Source organism: Palaemon carinicauda, chromosome 6 (genome assembly GCF_036898095.1).
Source record: "Palaemon carinicauda isolate YSFRI2023 chromosome 6, ASM3689809v2, whole genome shotgun sequence".
Lineage (NCBI taxonomy): Eukaryota > Metazoa > Arthropoda > Malacostraca > Decapoda > Palaemonidae > Palaemon > Palaemon carinicauda.
In genome coordinates, this window is record NC_090730.1 from 16,114,758 (window position 1) to 16,141,607 (window position 26,850).

Consider the following 26,850-nt stretch of genomic DNA (forward strand, 5'->3'; position numbering starts at 1 on the left):
TAATAATAATAATATTATTACTACTACTACTACTACTACTACTACTACTACTACTACTACTACTAGCTAAGCTACATCCCTACTTGGAAAATCAAGATACTATAAGCCTAAAGGGCTCTAACAGGGAAAAATAGCCTAGTGAGGAAAAGAAATAATGGAATAAATAAAGGTTAAGAGAAATGAACAATTAAAATGAAATATATTAAAAACAGAAACATCAAAACAGATATTTCATATACAAATTATAAAAAAGAAAAAAAAAATGTCAGCCTCCTCCACATAAAAACATTTGCTGCAAGTTTGAACTTTGAATTTCTACAGATGTAACTACGCGATTAGGAAGAACATTCCACAACTTGGTCACAGCTGGAATAAAACTAGAATACTGTGTAGTATTGAGCCTAATGATGGAGAAGGCCTAACTAATAGAATTAACTGTATGCCTAGTATTACGAACATAATGGAACTGTCCGGAAAGATGTGTATGTAAAGGATGATCAGAATTATAAAAAAATCTCATGGAACATGCATAATGAACTATTAAACAGATCCGGACCTATAACTTATAATCTATTTGTACAGAAAAAGTACCGGACCCATAATTGGTTAGCACGGAATTGCGTCTGCCGTGTCATTAAGACAAGGCAAGAAGGTAAGGCAATCTGCCGTGTCAATAGCAGTGATCTGCTGGTAAGGAATTCCGGACATATACCCAGTGCTATTTTTACAGCAGCTTCCGTGTCAATAAAACCAATAATATGGGTACGGAATTCCGGACCCATAGGCACTGCTATTGGTATGGCAATTTCCGAGTCAATAAAACCCATATTATGGGTACAGAATTCTGGATCCATACCCACTGCTATTGGTATGGCAATTTCCGAGTCAATAAAACCCATATTATGGGTACAGAATTCTGGACCCATACCCACTACTAGTGGTACGGCAGCTTCCATGTCAATAAAATCAATATTATGTATGGATATGGAATTCAGGACTCATACCCACTGCTATTGGTACGACAGCTTCCTTGCCAGTAAAATCAATATTATTTATGGGTATGGAATTCAGGACCCATACCCACTGCTATTGGTATCACAGCTTCCGTGTAAATAAAACCAATGTCATGGGTACGTAATTCCGGACCCATAGCCACTGCTATTGGTACGGCAACTTCTAAGTCAATAAAACCAATATTATGGGTACAGAATTCCGGATCCATACCCACTGCTATTGGTACGGCAGCTTCCGTGTCAATAAAACCAATATTATCTATGGGTATGGATTTCAGGACCGAAACCCACTGCTATTGGTATGGCAGCTTCCATGTCAATAAAACCAATATTATCTATGGGTATGGAATTCAAGACCAATACCCACTGCTATTGGTACGGCAGGTTCCGTGTCAATAGAACCAATATTATCTATGGGTATGGAATTCAGGACCGATACCCACTGCTATTGGTACGACAGCTTCTGTGTCAATAAAACCAATGTCATGGGTACATAATTCCGGACCCATAGCCACTGCTATTGGTACGGCATTTACTGCTATTGGTACGGCAACTTCTAAGTCAATAAAACCAATATTATGGGTACAGAATTCCGGATCCATACCCACTGCTATTGGTACGGCAGCTTCCGTGTCAATAAAACCAATATTATCTATGGGTATGGATTTCAGGACCGAAACCCACTGCTATTGGTATGGCAGCTTCCGTGTCAATAAAACCAATATTATCTATGGGTATGGAATTCAGGACCGAAACCCACTGCTATTGGTACGGCAGCTTCCGTGTCAATAAAACCAATATTATCTATGGGTATGGAATTCAGGACCGATACCCACTGCTATTGGTACGACAGCTTCTGTGTCAATAAAACCAATGTCATGGGTACGGAATTCTGGACTCATAGCCATTGCTATTTGTATGACAGCTTCCGTGAAACTAAAACCAATAATATTGGTACAGAATTCCGGACCCATAGCCACTGCTATTGGTACGGCAACTTCCGAGTCAATAAAACCAATATTGTGGGTAAAGAATGCCGGACCCATACCCACTGCTATTGGTACGGTAGCTTCCGTGTCAATAAAACCAATTTCATGGGTACGAAATTTCGTACCCATAGCCACTGCTATTGGTACGACAGCTTCCGTGTCAATAAAACTAATATTATAGGTACGGAATTCTGGATCCACCACTGTTATTGTTATGGCAGCTTTCGTATCAATAAAATTTAATATTATAGGTATGGAATTCTGGACCCATAGGCACTGCTATTGGTACGACAGCTTCTATGTCAATAAAAACAATAATATGGGTACGGAATTCTGGACACAGCCAGTGCTATTGGTACGGCAACTTTCGAGTCAACAAAACCAATATTGTGAGTACAGAATTACAGACCTATACTCACTGCTAGTGGTACGGCAGCTTCCGTGTCAATAAAACCAATATTATTTATGGGTATGGAATTCAGGACTGATACCCACTGCTATTGGTACAGCAGTTTCCGTGTCAATAAAACCAATATTATTTGTAGGTATGGAATTCCGGACCCATAGCCACTGCTATTGGTACGACAGCTTCCGAGACAATAAAACCAATAATAAGGGTACGGAATTCCGGAACCATAGCCACTGCTATTGGTAAGGCAGCTTCCGTGCCAATAAAACCAATATTATGGGTACGGAATTTCGGACCCACAGCCACTGCTATTGGTACGACAGCTTCTGTGTCAATAAAACTAATACAATAGGTAAGGAATTCTAGACCTTTCACTGCTATTGGTATGGCAGCTTCCGTGTCAATAAAACTAATATTATAGGTATGGAATTCTGGATCCATAGGCACTGCTATTGGTACGACAGCTTCTATGTCTATAAAACAAATAACATGGGTACGGAATTCGGGAACCATTGCCACTGCTATTGGTACGGCAACTTTCGAGTCTTAACAAAACCAATATTGTGGGTACAAAATTCCGGACCTTACTCACTGCTATTGGTGCGGCAGCTTCCGTGTGAATAAAACCAATATTATTTATGGGTATGGAATTCAGGACCCATACCCAGTTCTATTGGTACGACAGCTTCCGTGTCAATAAAACCAATATCATGTATATGGAATTCCGGACCCATAGACACTGTTATTGGTACGAAAGCTTCTGTGTCAGTAAAATTAATATTATAGGTACAGAATGCTGGACCCACCACTGCTGTTGGTACGACAGCTTCTATGTCAATAAAACCAATATTATGGGTATGGAATTTGGACCCATAGCCACTGCTATTGGTACGACAGCTTCTATTTCAATAAAACCAATAATATGGGTACGGAATTCTGGATCCACCACTGTTATTGTTATGGCAGCTTCCGTGTCAATAAAACTTAATATTATAGGTATGGAATTCTGGACCCATAGCCACTGCTATTGGTACGACAGCTTCTATGTCAATAAAACCAATAATATGGGTACGGAATTCTGGACACATAGCCACTGCTATTGGTACGGCAACTTTCGAGTCAACAAAACCAATATTGTGAGTACAGAATTACGGACCCATACTCACTGCTATTGGTACGGCAGCTTCCGTGTCAATATACTCACTGTTATTGGTACAGCAGCTTCCGTGTCAATAAAACCAATATTATTTATGGGTATGGAATTCAGGACTGATACCCACTGCTATTGGTACGGCAGTTTCCATGTCAATAAAACCAATATTATTTATAGGTATGGAATTCCAGACCCATAGCCACTGCTATTGGTACGACAGCTTCCGAGACAATAAAACCAATAATAAGGGTACGGAATTCCGGACCCATAGCCACTGCTATTGGTAAGGCAGCTTCCGTGCCAATAAAACCAATACCATGGGTACGGAATTTCGGACCCATAGCCACTGCTATTGGTATGACAGCTTCTGTGTCAATAAAAGTAATATAATGGGTAAGGAATTCTAGACCCACCACTGCTATTGGTATGGCAGCTTCTGTGTCAATAAAACTAATATTATAGGTATGGAATTCTGGACCCATAGGCACTGCTATTGGTACGACAGCTTCTATGTCAATAAAACAAATAACATGGGTACGGAATTCCGGAACCATTGCCACTGCTATTGGTACGGCAACTTTCGAGTCAACAAAACTAATATTGTGGGTACAAAATTCCAGACCTTGCTATTGGTGCGGCAGCTTCTGTGTCAATAAAACCAATATTATTTATGGGTATGGAATTCAGGACCCATACCCAGTGCTATTGGTACGATAGCTTCCGTGTCAATAAAACCAATATCATGTGTATGGAATTCTGGACCCATAGCCACGGTTATTGGTACGACAGCTTCTGTGTCAATAAAATTAATATTATAGGTACAGAATTCTGGACCCACCACTGCTGTTGTTACGACAGCTTGTATACCAATAAAACCAATATTATGGGTAAGGAATTCGGACCCATAGCCACTGCTATTGGCATGGCAGCTTCCGTGTCAATAAAACCAATAATATGGGTACAGAAGTCCAGACCCATTGCCACTGGTATTGGTACGGCAGCTTCCATGTTACTAAAACCAATAATATGGGTATGGAATTCTGGACCCATAGCCACTGGTATTGTTCTGACAGCTTCTATGGCAATAAAACCAATATTATGGGTGCGGAATCCGGACCCATAGCCACTGCTATTGGTACAGCAGCTTCCGTGTCAATAAAACCAATAATATGGGTATGGAATTCTGGACCCATAGCCACTGCTATTGGTATGACAGCTTCCGTGTTAATAAAACTAATATTATAGGTACGGCAGCTTCCGTGTCAGTAAAACCAATATTATGGTAATGAAATTCCAGATCCATAGCCACTGCTATTGGTATGGCAGCTTATTATGAAAACAGAATTTGGACCCATAGGCACTGCTATTGATACGATAGCTTCCGTGTTAATAAAACCAATATTATGGGTATGGAATTCCGGACCCATACCCACTTCTAATGAAAATACACAACATATGAGGTGTTCTTTGCGATCAATGGGTCACTGCTTTTCAACATGATAACATTGTAAATTATATGGACATGGATCAAGATATTGATATAGACTTTCTCATATCTTTAGTCGAAACGAAACTGGTTATATGAGATGAAAGTATGGACTAGTATAAAAGTCGTAATTTAGTTACATCTGCTTGGAGAAAAGTACTGTATGCTGTTATTTAAATGACGTATTTTTAAATATTAGTGATAAGGAGAAATATGAATAACCAGAGCGTTTAACTTATTTATCTTTGATTTTGGGAGCGTTTTTCTTTTTTTTTTCAAATAAAAAATGGCTAACCAGTTGTTACAATTTTATAACATGTCTTGTCAAAAAAGCACTTACTGCTAGATAAATGTGGGTTTATTTACTTTCTCAATGTCAACTCGAAACTCCTATTCACTCTTGAAATAATCAGCAAACATGTTTCTGATGCAATCTGTTGCTGGTCCAGCTCATACACTTATAGGATGTTCAAGTTCTTCTAAACCATTTATTGGTTAAGTGTTTTCAAAGTGAAAGCCATCGCGTTCTCTTACAATGTTATGAAGAGCACAGTTCTCTTTGACAAAATTCATAGCAAGATAAAGAAATGCAGTTGAAGAACGATGGGATCGCCTCTATTTGTTACTTAAAATTCCAAACGCACATTCAACCTACATTCTTCCTCTAATTAAAATTGAATACTCTTTTTTTTTTACACTTAACTGTCTTTCTCTATATGACCGCATTTATGTTTTCTTGCAGATCAAATTCTTCATCCTTTATAAATCGGCTACATAAGGCAAACATGGTTCCTAAAAACTGGGCAATAGTTTTGGTTGGGGTAGAGAAAACATTTTGGTCAATATATCTCTAGAAAGATGTACTTTGGAAAGTGGTCGAATCAGAGCCGTTGTCATGCGCTCCAATGGTCTTCAATTGTTACTTTAGAAACTTTTAGTTATTGAAAAATAATTATCATCCTTCTTCACTTCTCCAAAGAGGGTAGCATATGCACCAGCCATGTCTCTTTGAGCATCTAGTGGGTGTATACAGCGTATTCCTGGTCATCTTTGTCATAATAGATAAAGGCACAACAGGTCCCTCTTCATATCCATCTTGTGGCACACTGCATATTGTTTTCAATATTTAAAAAAAAAATAATAATTAATGTCTGTAGGCGGAGTAACTTTAGCGCGAGGAGATCGCCTCTAGTGCTGAAAAAAAATCGATCTGTATGAAAGGGGCATTAGGCCTCTTTCACACTACTGTACACGTTTTTAAGCCGCCGAAGCAAGCGGTGCAGATTCGCCTTTGTCTGTCGAATGATATATTATTTAAATCCTTTCACACTAGAGCGTATTTTTTTTTTTTTTTTGCCGCAGCGGCACCCTTGCATGAGCGGTGCCCCCACTGGCTTTGTGCAGATCTGCTCCGCTGACGGTGACAGTTGGGTCTGATGTTCAATACGAGTCTTTACACTTCTTGTTCGGCGGATAGTAGTAGGCCAAGCAGTGCTTCTCATGGAAGTGAATAATACACACAAAAACATGGAACAAACTTTCAATATTGAACTACTTATTTCTTTAGTAGAAATGAAACCAGTATTATGGGACAAAAGTCTAGATGAATACAAACGTCGGAGTTGATAAATCGGATTAGAAAGAAGTTTGCTGTGGATTAAGGGAGGATTCTGAAAGTCTGGATGATACAGAAAAGAATGAATTTGCTAAAAGTACAGTATTCACTTTTCCTACAAACATTCTTGGTATACCAATTTTGGTAAGCTAGTTTTTTGCAAAGATATTTATTGGGAGGATTTTGAGAGTGGATGATAAAGAAAAAAATGAATTTGCTAAGTATACAGTATTCACTTTTCCATTTAAAAATATTCTTGGTATACTAATTTTGGCAAGCTAGTTTTTTGCAAAGATATTTATTGGGAGGATTCTGAGATTCTGGAAGATAAAGAAAAGGATGAATTTGCTAAGTGTACAGTATTCACTTTTCCAGTTACAAACATTCTTGGTATACCAATTTTGGCAAGCTAGTTTTTTGCAAAGATATTCATGAAATTGTATAACTAATTCTCAATTCTAGTTATAGAGACATTCATTACTAAAATCTATACACCCTACATTCATATTTTGGAATAGTGCCAACTCAAAGCTCCCTCTTCACTTACGAAAATGTAGCAAATGTGTTTCTGATATCATTTGCAAGCTATTTTTAACTAACATAGCCTGTCTAATATATCTGCCAAATTCTTTGGTTGGGATTCTAATAATTCTCTACAGCTAAATAAATCCTCTTTTGTAACACCTTTCTCTCTCCACAACTCTTAAAACACAATTTCAAATCTAGTTTCTATTATTTTTTTTTCAAGTCTATCATATTCAACCTTGTCTTCATTACTGTGACAGCTTCCTTAGAGTTAAGTTCACCTAAGTAATCTCTTCTGCCATTACCATTATCAAACCTCCACTTAGTCATTTCTATTTCCTTTTTTTTTTCTTTATTTCTTTTAATCTTTGGTCACTTTACTTTTTATTTCTCTCTTGAGTTCTATACTTTCTTACCTCTACAATGTCAGTATCATACTTTTAGTGTATTTCTGGAAGACTTTTTTTCCCCAGCATTCCCTATATATAGTTGCCTTATTTGGCATTCTGTTATCGCTTTAACTAACCGTTTATGTATCTTATGTAACTTTGTTATTAAAGAGCATCACCTTTTCATACTCGATTCTATTCTCAACTGGCTATATACCTGTTTCCCCTATTAACTCACAATAAGGTATAGTTGCAATTGGTTTAAACATTAATTTAATGGTTTTGTACGGTTTGGCCTCTAAGGCGAAGTCGTTAAATTTTTCCCCTTTCTAACAGCCTATGTCTCAATATTTGCAAACATTGTAAGAATCTGTTTCAATTTCATTTATCTTCATTCTCACCTTCAATGACAATTTCACTTTTTTAACGTCGCCATACTTCCCAAATTCTCGAACTACATATCCCAAAACCTTTAGAAGCAAACACCAAAAAATGCACACTTGTAAAACAACAAATTATGGCCATATTAACATTTTAAGAGTGAGTTATATGAAATGATGGCGGTGATTACTGGGAATCCCAGCTGTTCTTCGTCACATGGCAATGAAAATGATTTTCCTTTGACGTAATAGTTGATATTTATTTCATAATTAGGGTTGTGAGGAAATAAATGTTAAGAAAGTCTTTAAAATATGTATTTGAGCACATTTACCAGATTTATATTTGTGAAATACTGTGCATTAATTCAGGCAACAAGTCGTAATTTGTTCTTATTTAGGTGTTCAAAATGAGTGTTTTGATGGCTAATATGAGATTTCCCACTTCATAAATTGGACAGGAGTCCAATTCTGTATTGATGGAAGGCTCTTTGCCACGTAAAAGGGACTTGAATATCACATTAGTTTCCAGCAATGGCAGCATAATTATAAGCCTTGCATAAATTCCCCAACCTACGATACATATGGGTGAACATTTCTATGAACGTTTACCGAAGATTCTTTTAAAACTTTTGAACAGTTGCTAATAAATTAAAGAATATTCTTGTATAAGGACGAACCCCAAAATTTCCTTTAGAAAAAAAGGCGTTTATATCATATATACTTCATGTAATGGGCGAACGTCAATTTCAAGGCCAGCATAATGTTAACGCACTTTTACTATAAATCTTTGACCACACACATTATTATTTTTATTTATTATAACATCTTTAGATCGGTATTACTATGTTGCTGCAAAAGCTAACCTATTCACGATGTGTATATGCGTTCGTTACGATCGGCGGGGAAAAAAAAAAATACGATCGGCGGGAAAAAAAAAAGTTTCGGTTTTAGGTGGCGTGCTAAGCAAAGCATGATATACAGTCTTCATTTATTTTTATTCTGGATTTCTAATTAAACAGCAAAAGCATTTCAAACAATTTAGAGGGAAGGGAGGACGCTGCAATATGAGAATGCCAGTCTGTCGTGGCCGCCGAGACGATTTCTGGCCCACTGTATAGCGTACCCGTGTCAAAATAATTCAACCACTTTAAGGAAAAACCAAGGTCCGGGGAAAAGGGAACACTGCAGTTAGACACGAACCATCCAAACTGAGTGAAACTAATAAAGCGTAGCCGCATAATGAGGGAAAATAGGATATTCGCCCCTGTACAATGATTAATCTCTCAATCTACCTTTCTTGTTGTTCAAAGATTAATCATTATACAGGTGCGAGTATCCTATTTCCTCCCCCCCTTTTTTTTACAGCTGTACTTGCTGGTATAAGCTCGCTTTAAAGACAGACACTAAGAATGTAAATATGTATGACTGATGGGATATATATATATATATATATATATATACATATATATATATATATATATATATAAATAGTGAAAATACTCCAAGACGTAATCTTTCACATCTACCCAGCATGAGTTTAGCGCAAGACTACCTTTGTTTGACTGCCTATTGAGGTAACCATTTTCTTCGAGGCACGAAGCAAAATTTCCTTAACATGTTGGAACTTCTTTTTATAATACATATTCACAGTATGTGATGGCTTTGTTCAAAAGTTATCCTATGTTATGTAAATATATCATTTGAATACCTGTAGCTAAATTGCAAATAACTCAGATTACCATTAGAATCTTATAACTGCAATTAGGTTTTGATCAGACAGATTTCTATGGATATATACAGTACAGTATCCTTTTGCAATGAAATCAGCAACCAATAAAATAATCTATAAAAACTTCAAGAGATGGTTTGACCTGCTCTTCAATGACCCAATTGGAACACAGAATTTTATTTTTAGAATCCCACCTGGGAGCCATTTTTTTTAAAAAGCTTAGAAACAACTTGTTTATGCCTAACATAAAGAATTCATCTGGTATTTCAACGATATCAGGGAAGTGAGATGTGCATGGAGATGCAATGAAGAGTCTTCTTGTTTACTTGAAGAACAGCCAAACAGAATATCAGTGTTGTGGTGGTTACATGGAATAACAGCTCCTATAGTCCATTTCTTTTAGCGATGCATATTTGCACTGACTCGCGGCGGTGCCCTTTTAGCTCGGAAAAGTTTCTTGATCGCTGATTGGTTAGAGTTATCTTGTCCAACCAATCAGCGATCCGGAAACTTTTCCGAGCTAAAAGGGCACCGCTGCGAGTCGGTGCAAACATGCATCGCTAAAAGAAATGGACTGTAGGACCTTTACTCTGCTTAGGTGCTATTTGGCATCCTGCAATCATTGATGCGTCTGGTACTGTAAGACTTTGACCAAATAGATACATCACTCGATCAGGATTCTTTGAGAGCCCCTCTGTAATCATCAAAATTATCCATATGATGCTCGTTGACATGTGTGATCAAAGTTACCCGATTAAGAGAATGGATAGATTCAAGAGTTGGTCCACCAAAAATTGTGATAAATTATATTTCCAAAAACATCAAACTGGAAAAATGGAAAAGTTCTCGAATCATACATAGACTGAACCTTATCAAAGTTATCCTATCTTGATTTAATATAAATTTTAACTGACTGTCGTTAGACACAATTATTTCATTTCAAAAAATGACTGAAACTGATCTTCTGGCTAATAATTCTGAATTTGGAAAACGACGAGAAAACAATTCCCAAAGCAACCGTGTTCAATTTGGCAGAACAAATTCAAGTTAGAAAAACTTGCCAACAGAATATTAGGTTGTTATTGTTACCATCATAGTGCATTCACTATCACATACAAAAAGTCATTACGAGTAAAGAGCAGATCAAAAGGCAATGGAATTAACTTCGGATGCATTAACAATAAATAAGTTGAAAAATCAACTTATGTTAAATGAATAAATAAAGGTAAATTATGATATAGGATCATACATTTCAAACTAAATTTCCTTCCTCTCTCAAGTGTTCAGAGTAATTATGATTTGAACCTTTGTTATAATGCCATTTGCAGACGAAACCATACTACAAGTTAAGAAACGTGTTTGCTCTCCCTATCCACCGAATAGCCTATTTGCCTTTCTTACTCTCTAACCATAGCGTTTCCTCCTTATTTCAAAATATTTATATATGTCTATCTACCTACCTCTCAAACTAACTTTTTGTATTGCAGTCTATATCTTTACTAATATAATAATGTCGATTACCAATAAGATACAGATTAGCATACATCTGTTAACTTTATCGAAGTTTAAACTTCTCAGCACAGCTGAACACATTTTGCCGGCCAATCAACTTTTACGAGTTTGAAGATTACGTTAATTTCCTGTTTCGAGAAAAGCACTTGATCATAGATACATAATAAAGATTTTTCATGAAAACTGAATTTCAGGTGTATCATTAAAGCGAAGGTCAGTGCAAGGGTGCAATCATGTAAAGGAGGCACGTGGCCCACTTGTACATCGACCAACTCACATTTCCTATAACAATAGATTGATACCAGCATCAGATAGATTAAAGAAAAAAAAACACCTTTTGATGGGTACCAGCATCTGCTAAAATTAAAAATATCTCTTTAGATGGGTACCAGCATCTGTTGAAATTAAAAATATCTCTAGATCGGTACCAGCATCTGTTGAAATTGAAAATATCTCTTTAGATGGGTACCAGCATCTGCTGATTTAAAAAAAAAAAATATTTTTTAGATGGGTACCAGCATCTGCTGAAATTAGAAATATCTTTAGATGGGTACCAGCATCTACTGAAATAAAAAATATCTCTTTAGATGGGTACCAGCATCTGCTTTAATTGAAAATATCTCATTAGATGAGTACCAGCATCTGCTGAAATTAAAAATATCTCTTTAGATGGGTACCAGCATCTGCTGAAATTGAAGATAATCTCTTTAGATGGGTACCACCAACTGATGAAATTGAAAATATCTTTAGATGGGTACCAGCATGTGTTTGATAAGAAAAAAATCTTTATATGGGTACCAGTATCTGTTGAAATCGAAAAACTTATTTAGATGGATACCAGCATCTGCTAAAAAAAAAAACACCTTCAGATGAGTATCGGTATTTGCAATTAACAAATACATCTTTAGATGGGTACCGGTATCTGGTTAATAATTTCTTTTTTAGATAGGTATAATTATCTTTGGAATAAAAAAAAAAATCTTTAGATGGGTACCAGCATCTGCAGAAATTGAAAAATAAAATTCCTTTGATGGGTACTGATTTCTGCAGTTATTAATAAAAAAAAAATCCTCTTTAGATGGGTACCACAATATGTTGAGACTATATATATATATATATATATATATATATATATATATATATATATATATATATATATATATATATATATATATATATAAAATCACCTTTTAAATGTGCATCAGAAACTGCCGAAAATAAAAAAAAACCACTTTCGGAGGGTATCGAGAACTGCTGAATTAAAAAAAAAAAACACTAAGTATCAGAAACTGTTGAATAAAAAAAAAACTCTTTGTGGTATGCTCTGGCTTCTGGTAAATAAATAAAAAAAAAAACTTTGTGATGTGCACTGGCTTCTGGTAAAGTCCCAGAAGGGTACCAGCATCTGCTGGAAAAAAAAAAACTCTTGATGGGTACCACTATCTGCTGAACTCACGAACAATAATGATGTCTACATAAAAATAAACTGTGAAGTGAAGAAAATTCTTCACAGGTGGGTATCAGAAACTGTGGAATTAAAGAAAAAAAAAAATAGGTGGGCATCGACTTTGGTTAAAAGAGAAAAAAAAAAAGTCCCCAGAAGGGGACCATCATCTGCTTTATTAGAAAAAAAAAAAAAAAAAAACTCTTTAGATGGTTACCACTATCTGTTAAACTCAAGAAAAAAAAAGGATCTTGGTTGGAAAATAGAAGGGAATGCTCAGCAAGTGACACCCTCTTAAAGGAGGATTAAAATGTATGACTAAAATGGATTTGTGCATACAAAATACATAAGTCACATATAACCTACCTGTATTGAATTCATTAAATTGCATAATTAATTAGAACCCATGGAAAATTATACTATACATAAACAGTATATATGATAAGATGGAATATTTGTGTAGTCTACCACTTCAGGATTAGCGTATGAGACAATCAAGGATCTACATTTAGTGCCTCCAAAACACTGCAGATATTTCCACATACACTATGATAATATTCATTCAGGCCACAGAACTAAAGATCAAAAAGCAGAATTAACATTTGTTTTAAGAGTATCATATATATATATATATATATATATACATATGTATGTATATATACATATATATATTATTTATATATATACTTATATATAATAAATATATATATATATATATATATATACTGTATATATATACATACATACTATATATATATATTTATATATATATATATATATATATATATATATATATATATATATATATATATATATATATATTCATCAAGGATTAATGAGGTACAATCGTTCAAGTATTTAGGAACTATGATCTCTAATATAGGTTCTTTAGAATTAGAGTTTGATGAAAGATTGAAAAACGCAAAATAAGATAATGGCTAGATTAAGTGAAATTTGGGATTAAAATACTTAAATTACATGTAAAAATCAGAATATATATCAGCTTAGCGAGATCGGTGTTACTGTATGGACATGAGTCATGGTATGACAATGAAACAATATACAACAGATTTAGTAGATTTGAGAACAAACCCCCCAGAAAAATATTGGGAGTTAAATGGCAGGATAGGAAAAAATGAAACTATAAGAAAGATTACTCGAGTACCGTATGTGGATGAGATAATGGTGAAGGGTAGATGGTGATGGTTTGTGTATGCTCTATGCACTCCCCAAGAGAGATTAGTTTACCAAACTTTAAACTGGGTTCCTCAAGGCACTAGAAGAGTTGGAAGACCCAGGCCTACATGGATGAGGATTATGAAGCATGAAGTATGAGATGATGAATGGACAATTACTGAAATAAAAACTCAAGATAGAGACGACTGGCGAAATCTAACCGAGGCCCTTTCTGTCAATAGGCGTAGGAGGAAATAATGATTACATATACTCCAGTCACAAGTGTTTATAAAATATTTATGACTAGATATTGCGTCAACCAATGAGCAGTTGCCTTCTGTCTACATATAGAGTATTTAAGGGAACGCTTCAACCTCAGAGACGAACCATCTTCTTGATCCGCCGCTTCGGTTGTCATTCCTCTTTCGTTGGTCGCAACGGCAAGAAGACTTCTTCGATCGACTGAGCCACGATGGAATCCATTCCGATGACTTTGACTCTGGTCCTCTTGGTAAGCATAACCATTTTCGCATGTTCTTTTAAAGCTGGTTACAGATCGGGCCACTTCTACAATCCTTCGATTCTGCGAGACATTTAGCGAGTTTCAAATGGAAATGATTAGTGTCTTTGTTGATTATTGTCTTTAGTAACAGAATATCTGAACACTTTGCTGTATTAGACTCATTCCACTGCAACATACAGTAGATCATTAAGTTATTTTCAATAACTGCTGATTTCTTTCTTATAGTTTTATGTCAACCTCACAATTTCTTTAACTAACACTTCTATTATGGGATGACGAAAATTGAGAATAGGACATTTAATAGGAAAAAGACAGAAGATTTAACATCCTGTTTCGTTGTGATTTTCCATTGAAAAAAAAAGAATATGAAAAAGGAGTGCGCCATATCAAGGACTTCTTTTTGGCCTTTGCATGGTCGTGTTGATCTCCAATTACGGTACAACTATGACAGAAACCTTACAGCCACCTTAGTGTGGCAACCATTTTGCAATCCAGGTATATTCCTGTTCTTTTATCCTTGATTTTCGCTAAAAAAAAATAGATAAAATGTAAAATTCTCAAAAACAGCCCATGAATTATATAAAAAAGATAACTCGGTTTCCCTTACCGTGTTATTGATTATTAACAAGGAAATGAAAATCTCGTTTAAAATAAACTACTGAACTTTTCGGTTGTTTGGTTGGTTCTGATTACCAGAATAAATCGAGAAGGAAGTTAAATCAATACTTCGTTTGAATCGCTTTATTGAGAGGAGGGAACATTGAAAAAGCCTTATTACTATGTGAAATGTGAACTCTAGATAGGAATGAACAAATTCATCTGTAAAGTCATGGTGGAATATAACCATGAAATTCTTGTGGGCCCCAAGTGAGTGACAAATCTTTTCCAAGGTTCTATTTAGGTGAATAAAATTCTATTACCATCAAAATATTTGATTCATATTTATATGAATAAATTATTGCCAAATGGCAATTCACGAGTAGGGTTCAGTGTAACAGAACTATCATATGAGGAGAAAAGAAGAAAAACAGGGAATTATATTCTAGTACGCATGAAGAAAGCAAATCAACAAACATTTAACTAATAGGAAATTAATACTATTTTACATAAACAAACAAGTGAGGTACAACATAGGAAAAAAAAGCTAATATGGTCATGATGCTTTGGAGAAGCTTGAACCACTGGGTTGAAATATGAATGATTCTGTGTGTGTGTGTGTGTGTGTGTGTGTGTGTGTGTGTGTGTGTGTGTGTGTGTGTGTGTGTGTGTGTGTGTGTTAGTATATCAGAATGATGTTGGTCCTGAATTATAGACCAGTCATTCCCAAAGTGGACAGTGGGAAGAAGATCCTAGGGCGGTGTAAAAGAAAGTAGCGTTTAGGTGTCGCCAGCGTTTGTGACTGAGAGAAAAACTTCTGGACAAAATCTGCACCACAATCACTTCAATAACTTCACGAAAAGCAAGATTTCGGTTACATTTCTGCTCAAGTAACTGTACGATTACTTTTTTTTAGAAATAGTCACTTTTGGGCTTCTTAAAGCTTAAATTCTTAAAAATAATACAAATATGAAAAATTACGAAAATAATAAAAAATATAAATTTGAGCCGAGAATACACCGTTGCCTTGATGTTTAAAAAAACGGAGCACAAATTGCCTCATTTAGGTAACAAAACATTACAGACAGGTAAACACACACCGATACAATATAAACATAAAAATTTTAGTATATCAAAGGAAAGTAAACTAGTCATGTATGAGGCACTTAGGGGTTTAAAGGCCGCTCATGAATGGCAGAGGCAAGGGACAGTGATATTGCCCTATCAAGCAGGACAATGCCCTAAAGACTGACCATATTACATATCATCTGCGCCCAAGCCCCTCTCCACGCAAGCTGGGACCAAGGAGGACCAGGCGATGACTTCTGATGACTCAGCAGATAGACCTCTAGGCTCCCCCACCCCCCACCCAATCCTTAGCTCACAAGGATGGTGAGATTGCACCGACCAAATGAACTGAGTTTGAGAGGGACTCTAACCCCAGTCTGGCAATCACCAGACAAGGATGCTACCACCAGGCCACCATAACTTGTAAAACTATTAAGTAAAGTGGCAAGCATTTTTTACAGAGTTGAATAAATGAGCCGTGTATTACGAATAGATAATTTAGAATGGAGCTAATAAGTATGTTTAAGATTTGATATCAAACAAGCCACACGACTCGATGAGCCGGCAACGGTTTACTATATATTTCCCTGTAATGGCGATAGGCTGGGTTGTCAGGTGTCCTATTTGAAACTGGTGCCCCCACCCTCTTTTCGAATTCATGAAGCCTGTAGTGAAAGCTTAATTCTAATTTTTATTAATATTATTATTATCATCAAAGTTTTATGCATCAAGTAGTTTGGCTATCTTTTTTTTTTCATACGAACATAAGGAGGAGGTTTACTTATATTAACTCTAAGAAATAAATATTCTTTTAATGAGGAGTGTACATATTCCTTTTCCAAACGTTATGTAATTGTGAAAAAAAAAATTAATAAAATTTTGTACAAAAAATAATTTATGGCCAAAAAATGAGTAGGTAATGTAAAATATGGAAAAAAAAGGATGGAAAATGAAAACTTCAAAAACATTCCGACACATATGCGTGTATTTTATACATACATACATACATACACACATGTATATATATATATGTATATATATATATATATATATATATATATATATATATATATATATGGTAAATATATAGCACATTTAGATGTGTTTTTCATATTCAAATAAGGCATATATTTTTGATACATCAATGTCTGGATTCTCTTAACGACCTCGGGATCTGAGCCCCAGTCGAAATCACACAAAGACAACAGCTTTTGGCCGGCCGGGAGTCGAACCCTGGTCCAGGAAACTTGTATAAACATTGACATACCACTTGGCCACGAAGAAAGATAAAAGTCAATGCCAATTCTTCTGTACTTATACCTGTCGAATTCAGGTTTCTTGTACTAAGAATTTAAATCAACATATCTTCACCATCATAGCTAATTGGTATGTTTGTGACTTGGCACTCGATTAATGATAAATTTTGCACATTTATAGTGATATATATACATACATACACACACACACACACACATATATATATATATATATATATATATATATATATATATATATATATATATATATATATATACATATGTTAAAACATTCGTTTCTTGGTCGCTCTTAATTTCTATTATCAGTTTATTTCTTGCTTCTATTTGACGACTCTCAAGCAGTTAGTCGATCAAGCAACGAATCCCACAGTGATTTCATTTATGGCATTATGCCCTGAATTTTCAACTCAACCTATTAAGTTTTCTCAGGTCATCATCAAACCATCTACAACTGGATGGTCATCCATCTAAGGTGATTCACACTCAATTGTCTTCATAAAAACAACTTAGGAAAGAAGTTTTTTATTATTATTATTATTATTAGCTAAAATACAACCCTAGTTGGAAAAGCCGGATACTATAAGCCAAACGGCTTTGACAAGAAAAAATAGCCCGGTGAAGAAAGGAACCCAGGAAATAAATAAACTACAAGGGAAGTAATGAACAATTAAAATAAAATATTTTATGATGAGTAACAACATATATATACTATAAAAACTTAACAAAAAACAAGATGAGAAATAAGATAGAACAGAGTTCCCAAGTGTACCCTCAAGAAAGAGAACTCGACTCAAAGACAGTAAAAGACCACGGTACAGAGGCTATGTTACAACCCAAGACTAGAGAATATATTCAAAGAATGCCATCAGAGAAAGTAGAATAGACTCGACAGGTGGTTGCTTTTTACGGCACTATCAATCCTGTCTACCATCTCCCATGATATACCAAACACAGGTTCAACTATGTAAGTTCGTGACATAGAACTAGTAATATGATTCAACTTAATTTACTTTGGTGAAGCTTAGGATTGTCGGTAATGCAGACATGTTTCGGAACATTTCAAAGGTAAGGTTAGAGTTAACAACCTCGCTCGAGTTGCATAAGAATCCCACTTTATTACCTTCCAGTTGTATGTTGTCCTGTTCCCTTTCAATTGGGGAAATAATACTTGATTTGCCTTTACATAACCTGCTTCTCTCCTCAACCCACCTAAGAGCAACATTGCAAGCATAATATTTTAGGTAACAACTGACTCCCTTGTGTATTTGTTTTTACTGTAGACATCTAGTTTCATATCTAGTTCATGTTTTAACGGGTGCCCTTTTTCCCAGGATTGTAGAAGTGCTATAATTTTAAATAATTTTCTTGGCATAAGAAAGACTTTTCTATGATGGTGTTTGTTTGTCGGAAGGAAGACTATTAAACTACAAATTGGTCTAACATAACTAAAGTTTCTATCTAAAATATTGTACTTAACATTGCCCATATTTCTTTATTCTACCTTCAGAGCCTCTGGAGTGTTGGCGCCGCTCCCTCTACCAATGGAACGTGAGTAAATTTTTGTTGCCTTAACATCATAGAATTACAATTTCATGGAAGCTTAGGAACAGGACCAAAATTACTCTAATCAATATTCATCCCATTCTACCAGGCTAGTTGCTTTTGAATAAAGGAAACTAAACAGAAACCAACACCAATAAGAACAATAATAGCAAGGGATAGAAATAATATCCACAAAATGAGGCAGACCAACTTTTAATGTTGAAAGGAGTAAAGCCAAAGACTTAAACTACAACTAAGACTAAAATTAAGAATATTTTATCGAGAGCATTTTCTATATATCCTATTTTTTCCAAAGACTTCATATGCCTGTCCGCCTGTCCCTTTTCTAGGTCTACGTTAACTTAAACTCTATGTCTCTATGACAATCCCTATTCCTTAAAATTGCAAATTCAAAGAGATGTATTTAAAAAAAATTAATTCATTGGTCAGACAAATGTCAGTGACAGCTATTTAGGTTGTGTCAATAAAATGGATCTTAATATTTATTTGTAAACAAACCATTCTTTACCTATAGATCCTACCTTTTCTGTATAATGATTTAATAATTTCTTATTCTCTTTGTTCAGGACACCTTTCGCCCTACAGCCTAGGGATGCTGTAGCCGCTCAATCTAGGGACATGTCATTTCCTCGATTCTTCGACTCTCTTGAAGATGAATCAAGGGATAGTAAACATGGTAACTGTCTTATCTAACTTCTGAGAACCTTTCAGCAAACTTATGTTAATTTAGTCTTTATGGTTATTGAGATACAAAAAATATATAGAACTCTTAAAAGATTATCCATAGGGGAGGATCTACCACATCAAGAAGACGTCTTGCTTGCAGATACAACTGTTGTGTTACTATCAAAATTAATATCTATTTTTCAACTAAAAATGTTTAAGCTCCAAGAATTGTGTCTCTCGAAAGGGCTCAACCGTTTGCATAATCTTCTCATCAATTCATTATTAGAAAACGTCTTCAACGGCAGGCTTTTCAAAAAAAATAAAAAAAAATGCTTCATATTTATTGACCTGTACTTCACATTCTTCTTTCCTAACCATAGTTGGTTCCTTTTCAGGCTACACTTTCAATCTAAGTCCGGATCAGACCGTCACCATACAATCTCCAAACTACCCAAACCTATACCCGCTTTTCACTGTGAGGAGATGGACCTTCTTGGTATGTTCCAATGCAAAACTGTTTCCAGTAATTTCTCATTTCTGAAGTTAATCATTTTTTGTATCATCAGCTTTTCTACCAGCTCAAGTCTCACTTCTATCATTCTCCCAAGTTTTAAAAGATATAAAGTATCTAGTGGTCTATTTGCTTTCCAAAAGGTAAAAGGAGCATTTCGGTAAGGCCTTGCTGATACAGGACCTTAGCTTGTTATTTTCTTTTTGCAGGGAACGTCTACTTCCTCAACCATATCAATTACTTGCACGGATTTTAGACTGCGTAGCTGCTGGTATTCTTCCCTGACGATCTGGGGACTAAATCTCTTCAAAATGTAAGATGCAAGTAGTTCTAAATAATATAGATGGTTCTAACTTCCTGTCAATCACCTACCTAGGTAAAGGTTTGGGTTCTAGTTTGGAAAGCTTTTATATAGCCTGAGTCTTCAAATCCTTTTAGTCTCTGAAGTGTGCTTGCATGTTTGTTAGGTCGTGAAGTTTAAGGACAAAAAAGGATTGTTGATAACCTTCTGAAAATATGTTTGTAAAATTGCAAGATATGTAATAAAATACAAAGGTATCCAAAAAAAAGGTACGTGCCTAAGTGCAAACGTTCGGAAAAAAAAGTCTTATGAGTTAGTGGAATGGATGAAAATTATGTTAATGGATATAATGGGACAATGAGGAGTGATACAAAGTATATGATATTTGTTTGAAGGGAAGTTAACATACATGTAGGTATCAAGGGTGGAATATTGGTTTATATGAAATTAAATGGAGTTTTATTGGATGAAAGTTATAATATAGTAATAGAAGATATAAGATGTTAATTGTTCTTAACCATTAGATATAGATTTGAAAGGAGACTATGGCGAGGTCATAGAGTCCACGTTTAGTATTTGTGGTTCCAGAGTAGCTTGGAGAAGGAATAAAAACATTACGAAATCGATTATAAAAAAGCTTCTGATAGAATAGAATGTTTAATGCTAATGGTAAGAATCATTCACCACCAAATCTGGCTTAAACAGAAATGCAAAAAGGTACAGATAAGAATCACTAAAGTATCCTCGATAGGAAAAATAATAGCTCAGTGAATTTTGAGATGATTCCATTTTATGGGACAAAAATATTGGTGAAAAACTGTATAAAGTGTTAATAGGAGGGGAGATAGGACACACTAGAAAAAGATTGATTGATCGATTTGAGGTTTTCTGGCCTAGAAAATGATGGATAGATGGATGAAAGACCTAGATATCCAACCACTAGATGCCCCGAGACCCATATTGGCCAATGGTAGCGCATAGGTGAAGAACGCAGCCATTTTGGGACGGGAGAGAAGGGTAGTGGCTAGCATGGAGATCAATCTAAATAAACCCCGCGCACAGTTTTTCGCTAAATATGTGCATACCTCTTTAAGATTTACCTAACTCCTTTTTTCTTATGTTACCCTGAATAAATATACATCTTAATATTAATGTATATATGCATTCATATTGATATACTGTATATGTAAGTACAAACTAACATGCTACCTAAACATTTGTATATAAACATATCCCATACATACATAAGATTATATATATGTGTGTCTATCACCATGATTAGCAAAGATGTACTATTCACGGCCACCCATACTAGGTTGGTTTGCCATGAGCAATTAGACAAGTCTCCAACCATTACCAATCCGCAGTTGCCAGCGTGCTGATCACAATATATTACCAATGACATGGTATATTAGAAATGGCTGATTATGTATGTATGTATGTATGATATATATATATATATATATATATATATATATATATATATATATATATATATATATATATTCTGTTCATGAGCATGACAAGTGCAAAGTTAAAGTTAGTGGAGTCCTATCAAACGAATTTCTAGTGACAAGTTAAAGTGGAGTCCTATCAAATGAATTTCCAGTGAACAGTGGAGTACTCCAAGGGAATGTGTTGTCACCTATGTTGTCTAACCTCCTCATGGATTTTGTAATGCATAGAACAGTTGGGGATGGTGGATAAGGACCGGGCTGGATTGGCAACAGAAAATTGGCTGACTAGAGCATGCTGATGACGCTATCCTTATTAGCAGAACACCATAGAACTTACAATGAAACTTCATCTTCCATTACATATTCCATTATCATCTGTCTTTGTTCTTTTTATTTGAACCCAACCTCATGTGATCTTTCATGCATTCTGGTGAGCAAAGCATTGCAAATCCTGTGGTTTTCTGCTAATAATGACAGCATCATCAGCATATTCTAGGTCAGCTAATTTCCTATTACCAATCCTTCTCTATTGTCCACAACTCTTCTATGCATTACAAGAAGATAGGAATCCACTAACATTACCTTTTCACTTGCTATGCTCATGAACAGACTTTATTAAATTTACATATGCAAGAGGAACTCTACAATATTGGCTTGTGCACACTATCAAAGCCTTTTACATAGTTCAAAAATGCCATCAAAAGTGGATTTCTACATTCTACACATTGTTGTACTAAATGTCTTAAAATGAAAATTTGGTTAGTACAACTTCTACCTTTTCGAAATCCTTCTTCTTAATCTCTCAGCTTTCCACCAATCTTTCTCTCTAGTCTCTTTAGAATGAGCATACTATATAGTTTCATGACAACTGACGTAAATTAGAGGCCTCTGTAATTATTGCAATAAGTCAGATCTCCCATTTTCGTCATTTTCAACAACACTCCCAGCTCTCATTTATCAGGTTTTGCCCCTTCATGACACCTACAAAATAATCTTGTAAGTATTTTGGGAGTCGCTTCTTTTTCGGCCAAAATCACCTCGGCATTTATTCCATCGTATCCAGAGGTTTTCCATCTCTGAGTTTTTTAATGATAGCTTCGACTTCACACTGAATTCATTCATAGATGCATCAAGGTCTTCCTCGGCTTTCTGTATATTAATTAAATCATTCCCTTCATATCTTCTATTCATGACTTCACTAAAGTGCTCCATCCAATGTTACCTTTCTTCATCCTCTATTATAACAGATCCATCTCTCTTTTTGATGCGTCATCTTTTTTGCCCCAGTAGAGATTTAATTAACAATTCTATGAGCAATTCTTAAACCATAACCACTCCCTTAATTCAAAGCTTTGTAAGCCTCATCTGCTTTCTTGTCTAAATATTCTCTTTTTCATATATGTTAAAGTATCCTACGAAGTTATATCTATCTATCTATCTATCTATCTATCTATATATATATATATATATATATATATATATATACATATAAATATATACATGCACAGACACACACACACACATATATATATATATATATATATATATATATATATATATATATATATATATATTAGGGGATCAACAATGATTAGTTCCTAAAAAAATTGAAGACGATATTGTTTAATCATCCAAAGATAAAATCCCGATTAAATCAATTACTCATCCACTATTCGACTTTGCTACCAAAGAGAAACTTCAACGCAGTTCTATGTAGTTCTACTGGTTATATTGATGCGTTGCTAAGATATTTTTTCTTTCCACAGATATTGTGATACACAGAGTACTTTCACGGCCACAAGCGGGAACAATTACCTGAGCGTTCTCTTTTATTCAGGAGGGTGGACAAATTATGGATTCCAATGTACTGTTACTGCTTCAGGTAACGATACACTAAAAGTCAACCATTTGTATTTTGTCTTTTATGAAATTCTTATCCTTATGGACGGTGAGGGATTGAGAACTTTTATCAGCCCTTAAAGTTCCCCCTTCTTTTTTATTTTTTTTACATTGAATTATGACCCAACTTCTTTCTCACCTGAACTTATGAAGTTCATGTCGTTGTTTCAAATCGTTATTCCTATTAGCGTTTCGTATAAAATCTTAGTTTATTAACTTCTTATTTATAACCTCAACAAGATTATTTTCTTAGCTGTCCATCAGTCTTTTTCTCCGCCAGTCTCTCTGTAATATTTCTACCTTTTTGAATATTAGAAAAAAAAATTATCTTGTGATGAAAGGCCTTAAGAACTTGAATATTGGTAATCTGCGTTACGAATTCATGTGCCATATTGGAAGAATAATATATTTCTTTCAGACACGACCACAACAACTTCGACATCAACATCACCTACTCCAACTTCAACATCCACTTCAAGCTCGACATCAACTTCAACACCCACATCAACTTCAACATTAACATCCACATCAAGCTCAACATCAACTTCAACTCCAACTTCAACATCAACATCCACATCAAGCTCGACATCAACTTCAACATCCACATCAACTACAACAACCACATCAACAGCAGACCCCCGGCAATGTCGTAAGTATAGTATTACTGTAAATGTACGAAAATTCACAAATCTTAAAATTCTAATCCCATCTAAAAACTCAATCAAAACCATCCCTAAATTGATATAGGAAATAACTGCCTCTTTTTATGCATTGAAGTACTTTTTTCTGTTGGGGATCTGTCTACTGTGATGGCTTCAAGTAATATTAGTTCCCCAGAGAGGGAAGAAACTCGATAAAAAAGCTGAAGAATAGGACAACATTCCCATACTGGAGCCAAGTGAATATCATGCTGCAAATATAGACCTAGAACATCTCTCTCTCTCTCTCTCTCTCTCTCTCTCTCTCTCTCTCTCTCTCTCTCTCTCTCTCTCTCTCTCTCTCATTTATAGTTCGTGATAGTTAAGAGATTCATAAATTACATGAAAAAGCTTCAGGCATTTCAACTGGACTTCTCTAAACTCGGTCTTTTACAAAGTTCCATTTCTTCCAAAAATCTTTACCCTTCTACAAAGCAAAAGCAGTTCCAAAACATCTTCTATACTTTTGACAAAGAAACACAAAGTCAATTCCCATGTGTTTCTCCTTTAGAACTGCCTTCTATCTCAAATTCTCTGTCCTTCTTCAAATAGATGTCCTGAATTACATCAAATATAATTACCAATACCTCGATCAAGAACACTGCTGCCTATGGTGTTCCCAAAACTACTGTAGAATGTCTCGCTGGGATCGAATAATTATCATTAATCCCTCCATAGCCACACTCATCAAATAAAGGCTATTGGGAGGATATTTAGGAATTGGTAGCTAAAATGGTCAAACAAATCGCCAGTAAGGTAGAATCACCACCTCCTGTGAAAGAATATCATTGACACCACTCCCGCTTCTTTCGGGTCAAATTTGGAATGGTCTCCTACATAGCTGATGCGTCCAACCTGCAGTTTTGAGACAAGTTCCCTTAGCTAGTCTTCCACAAGGGAGGCATCCAGGTAATGCCAAGAATGTGGGTATTGTATTGTGTACTTCAATTGGTTATCTTTTTCAGTTCAATTCTTATTTTTATAAAGACTTAAGCAAAGGAAGAGGGCAAAAGTTGTTTTATTAATTGTTTTGTTTGGTTTATAGTAATCATTCAACAAAGGATTTGGATTTTCCATTCTAATATTCCTGTTAATCGTTTCAGTGTTCCAAGAAAGACTGAATTCTAATTTGCACCAACTCCTTCAATTCAGAGTTTTTCCTCCATATTCGATGGAGTTCTTAATCCAGTCCATTTACCCTTATATTAATGAACAACATTTCTTTAGAGGAATCATTCATTTCTATATTATGATTCGCTTTCATATCCATAGAATTTCATCATAAACAGTAAACGTAAATGACAAAGACAAAGATTTAAAAGCAGTTTTAGATACTGAAACAAAAAATCACCAGACTAGTAAGCTTCTCTTTTATTGAGATCCCTTCCGTGACACCCATGTTCATAGTTTACTGTACAGTAAATGATTAGAGAACGAATGCTTTCCAGAGACCCAAACTTCAAATGTTCTATGTAAAAGAAACAGATAATCCAGTTTAGATCCATGTAACCGAACTATGTCAAAGTCACCTACTCTATTTGAAGAACTCATAAAACTGACATACATGACCTGGCCTTATTATCCCTATTGTGGATGATGACTTCATTTCATTATATTTCATGAAGTACAATATAGTTTGGCTTTCACTGATGCTTGTAAACAATAAAATCAAAATAGATACCATATAGAACAAAGGGCAGCCAAAAAAAAATGGAATTATCTATAGAAAAATCACGTTAATCCAAATATTACCGTTAACTTCATACAAGTAGAAATAATCGTATGCCAGCGCTTAGCTAAGGCAAGAACTTGAATAGCTGGGAGTAACTGCAGACAGTCCACAATATAAAAAAGGTTTTAGAATCAAATCAGTAAATCAATGGAAAACTTTAGTCACTGAAGCATCTGATCCTCTTACGCAGTATGTGGCCGGCGAAACCCAGTCGTCCGGATTGTTGGAGGCCAAGAGACAACACTGCACGAATATCCTTGGCAAGTCGCGTTGACAACAGCTTCATCTAATAAACCATATTGTGGTGGTTCCATCATCTCCGATCAGTGGATTCTAACAGCAGCTCATTGCGTCGATGGGTAAGAAGTCTATTTTAGGTGTAATGCTCTCTCACTTCATGGACGCAGAACTTTCGATCTACTACACATCTTTGGCCTAATTAAAGTTCATTTCGTTACTCATCCTGGACTTCTTAATTTCCAACAAGGCTTTACTTCAACAATAGATCAAGGTTTTTTTTTTACTGTCTAATAAAAAAGTTCTGTATAACAGACCCAATATTTTAAATCCAAAACTATTTGAACAAATACTGAATAAAATTCCATTCTTTTCGATCTTATTCATACACTTTTCTGAACCAACATTAAAAATCCAAGATCTTATTATAGTTTTATGGAATTAATTCAGGTTAAAATAAAAGCCTAAAAAAGCCTATTTCCCTTCAGCAATCTTCATCAG

General features: G+C 35.2%; 1 protein-coding gene and 1 long non-coding RNA gene across 4 annotated transcripts in view; one reads left to right on the forward strand and one right to left on the reverse strand.

Moving 5' to 3' along the window:
• The window catches only part of LOC137642446 (chymotrypsinogen B-like), a 155,098-nt gene that overhangs the window by 122,474 nt on the left and 5,774 nt on the right, over nucleotides 1–26,850 (forward strand). For 2 of the 3 annotated variants that reach the window (XM_068375004.1, XM_068375005.1), the window contains 7 exons: nucleotides 18,793–18,833; nucleotides 19,415–19,524; nucleotides 19,910–20,010; nucleotides 20,235–20,338; nucleotides 23,550–23,665; nucleotides 24,101–24,331; nucleotides 26,303–26,471. In XM_068375004.1, the coding sequence (XP_068231105.1) occupies nucleotides 19,467–19,524; nucleotides 19,910–20,010; nucleotides 20,235–20,338; nucleotides 23,550–23,665; nucleotides 24,101–24,331; nucleotides 26,303–26,471 (779 nt within the window). In that variant the 5' untranslated portion in view covers nucleotides 18,793–18,833; nucleotides 19,415–19,466. Of the gene's footprint in view, nucleotides 1–14,203; nucleotides 14,332–18,792; nucleotides 18,834–19,414; nucleotides 19,525–19,909; nucleotides 20,011–20,234; nucleotides 20,339–23,549; nucleotides 23,666–24,100; nucleotides 24,332–26,302; nucleotides 26,472–26,850 lie in introns of those variants that run through there. The other variant, XM_068375003.1, reaches the window with a different exon arrangement.
• LOC137642448 (uncharacterized) overlaps nucleotides 1–26,850 on the reverse strand; it is a 167,979-nt gene that overhangs the window by 68,833 nt on the left and 72,296 nt on the right. The gene's annotated exons all lie outside the window — the stretch shown is intronic.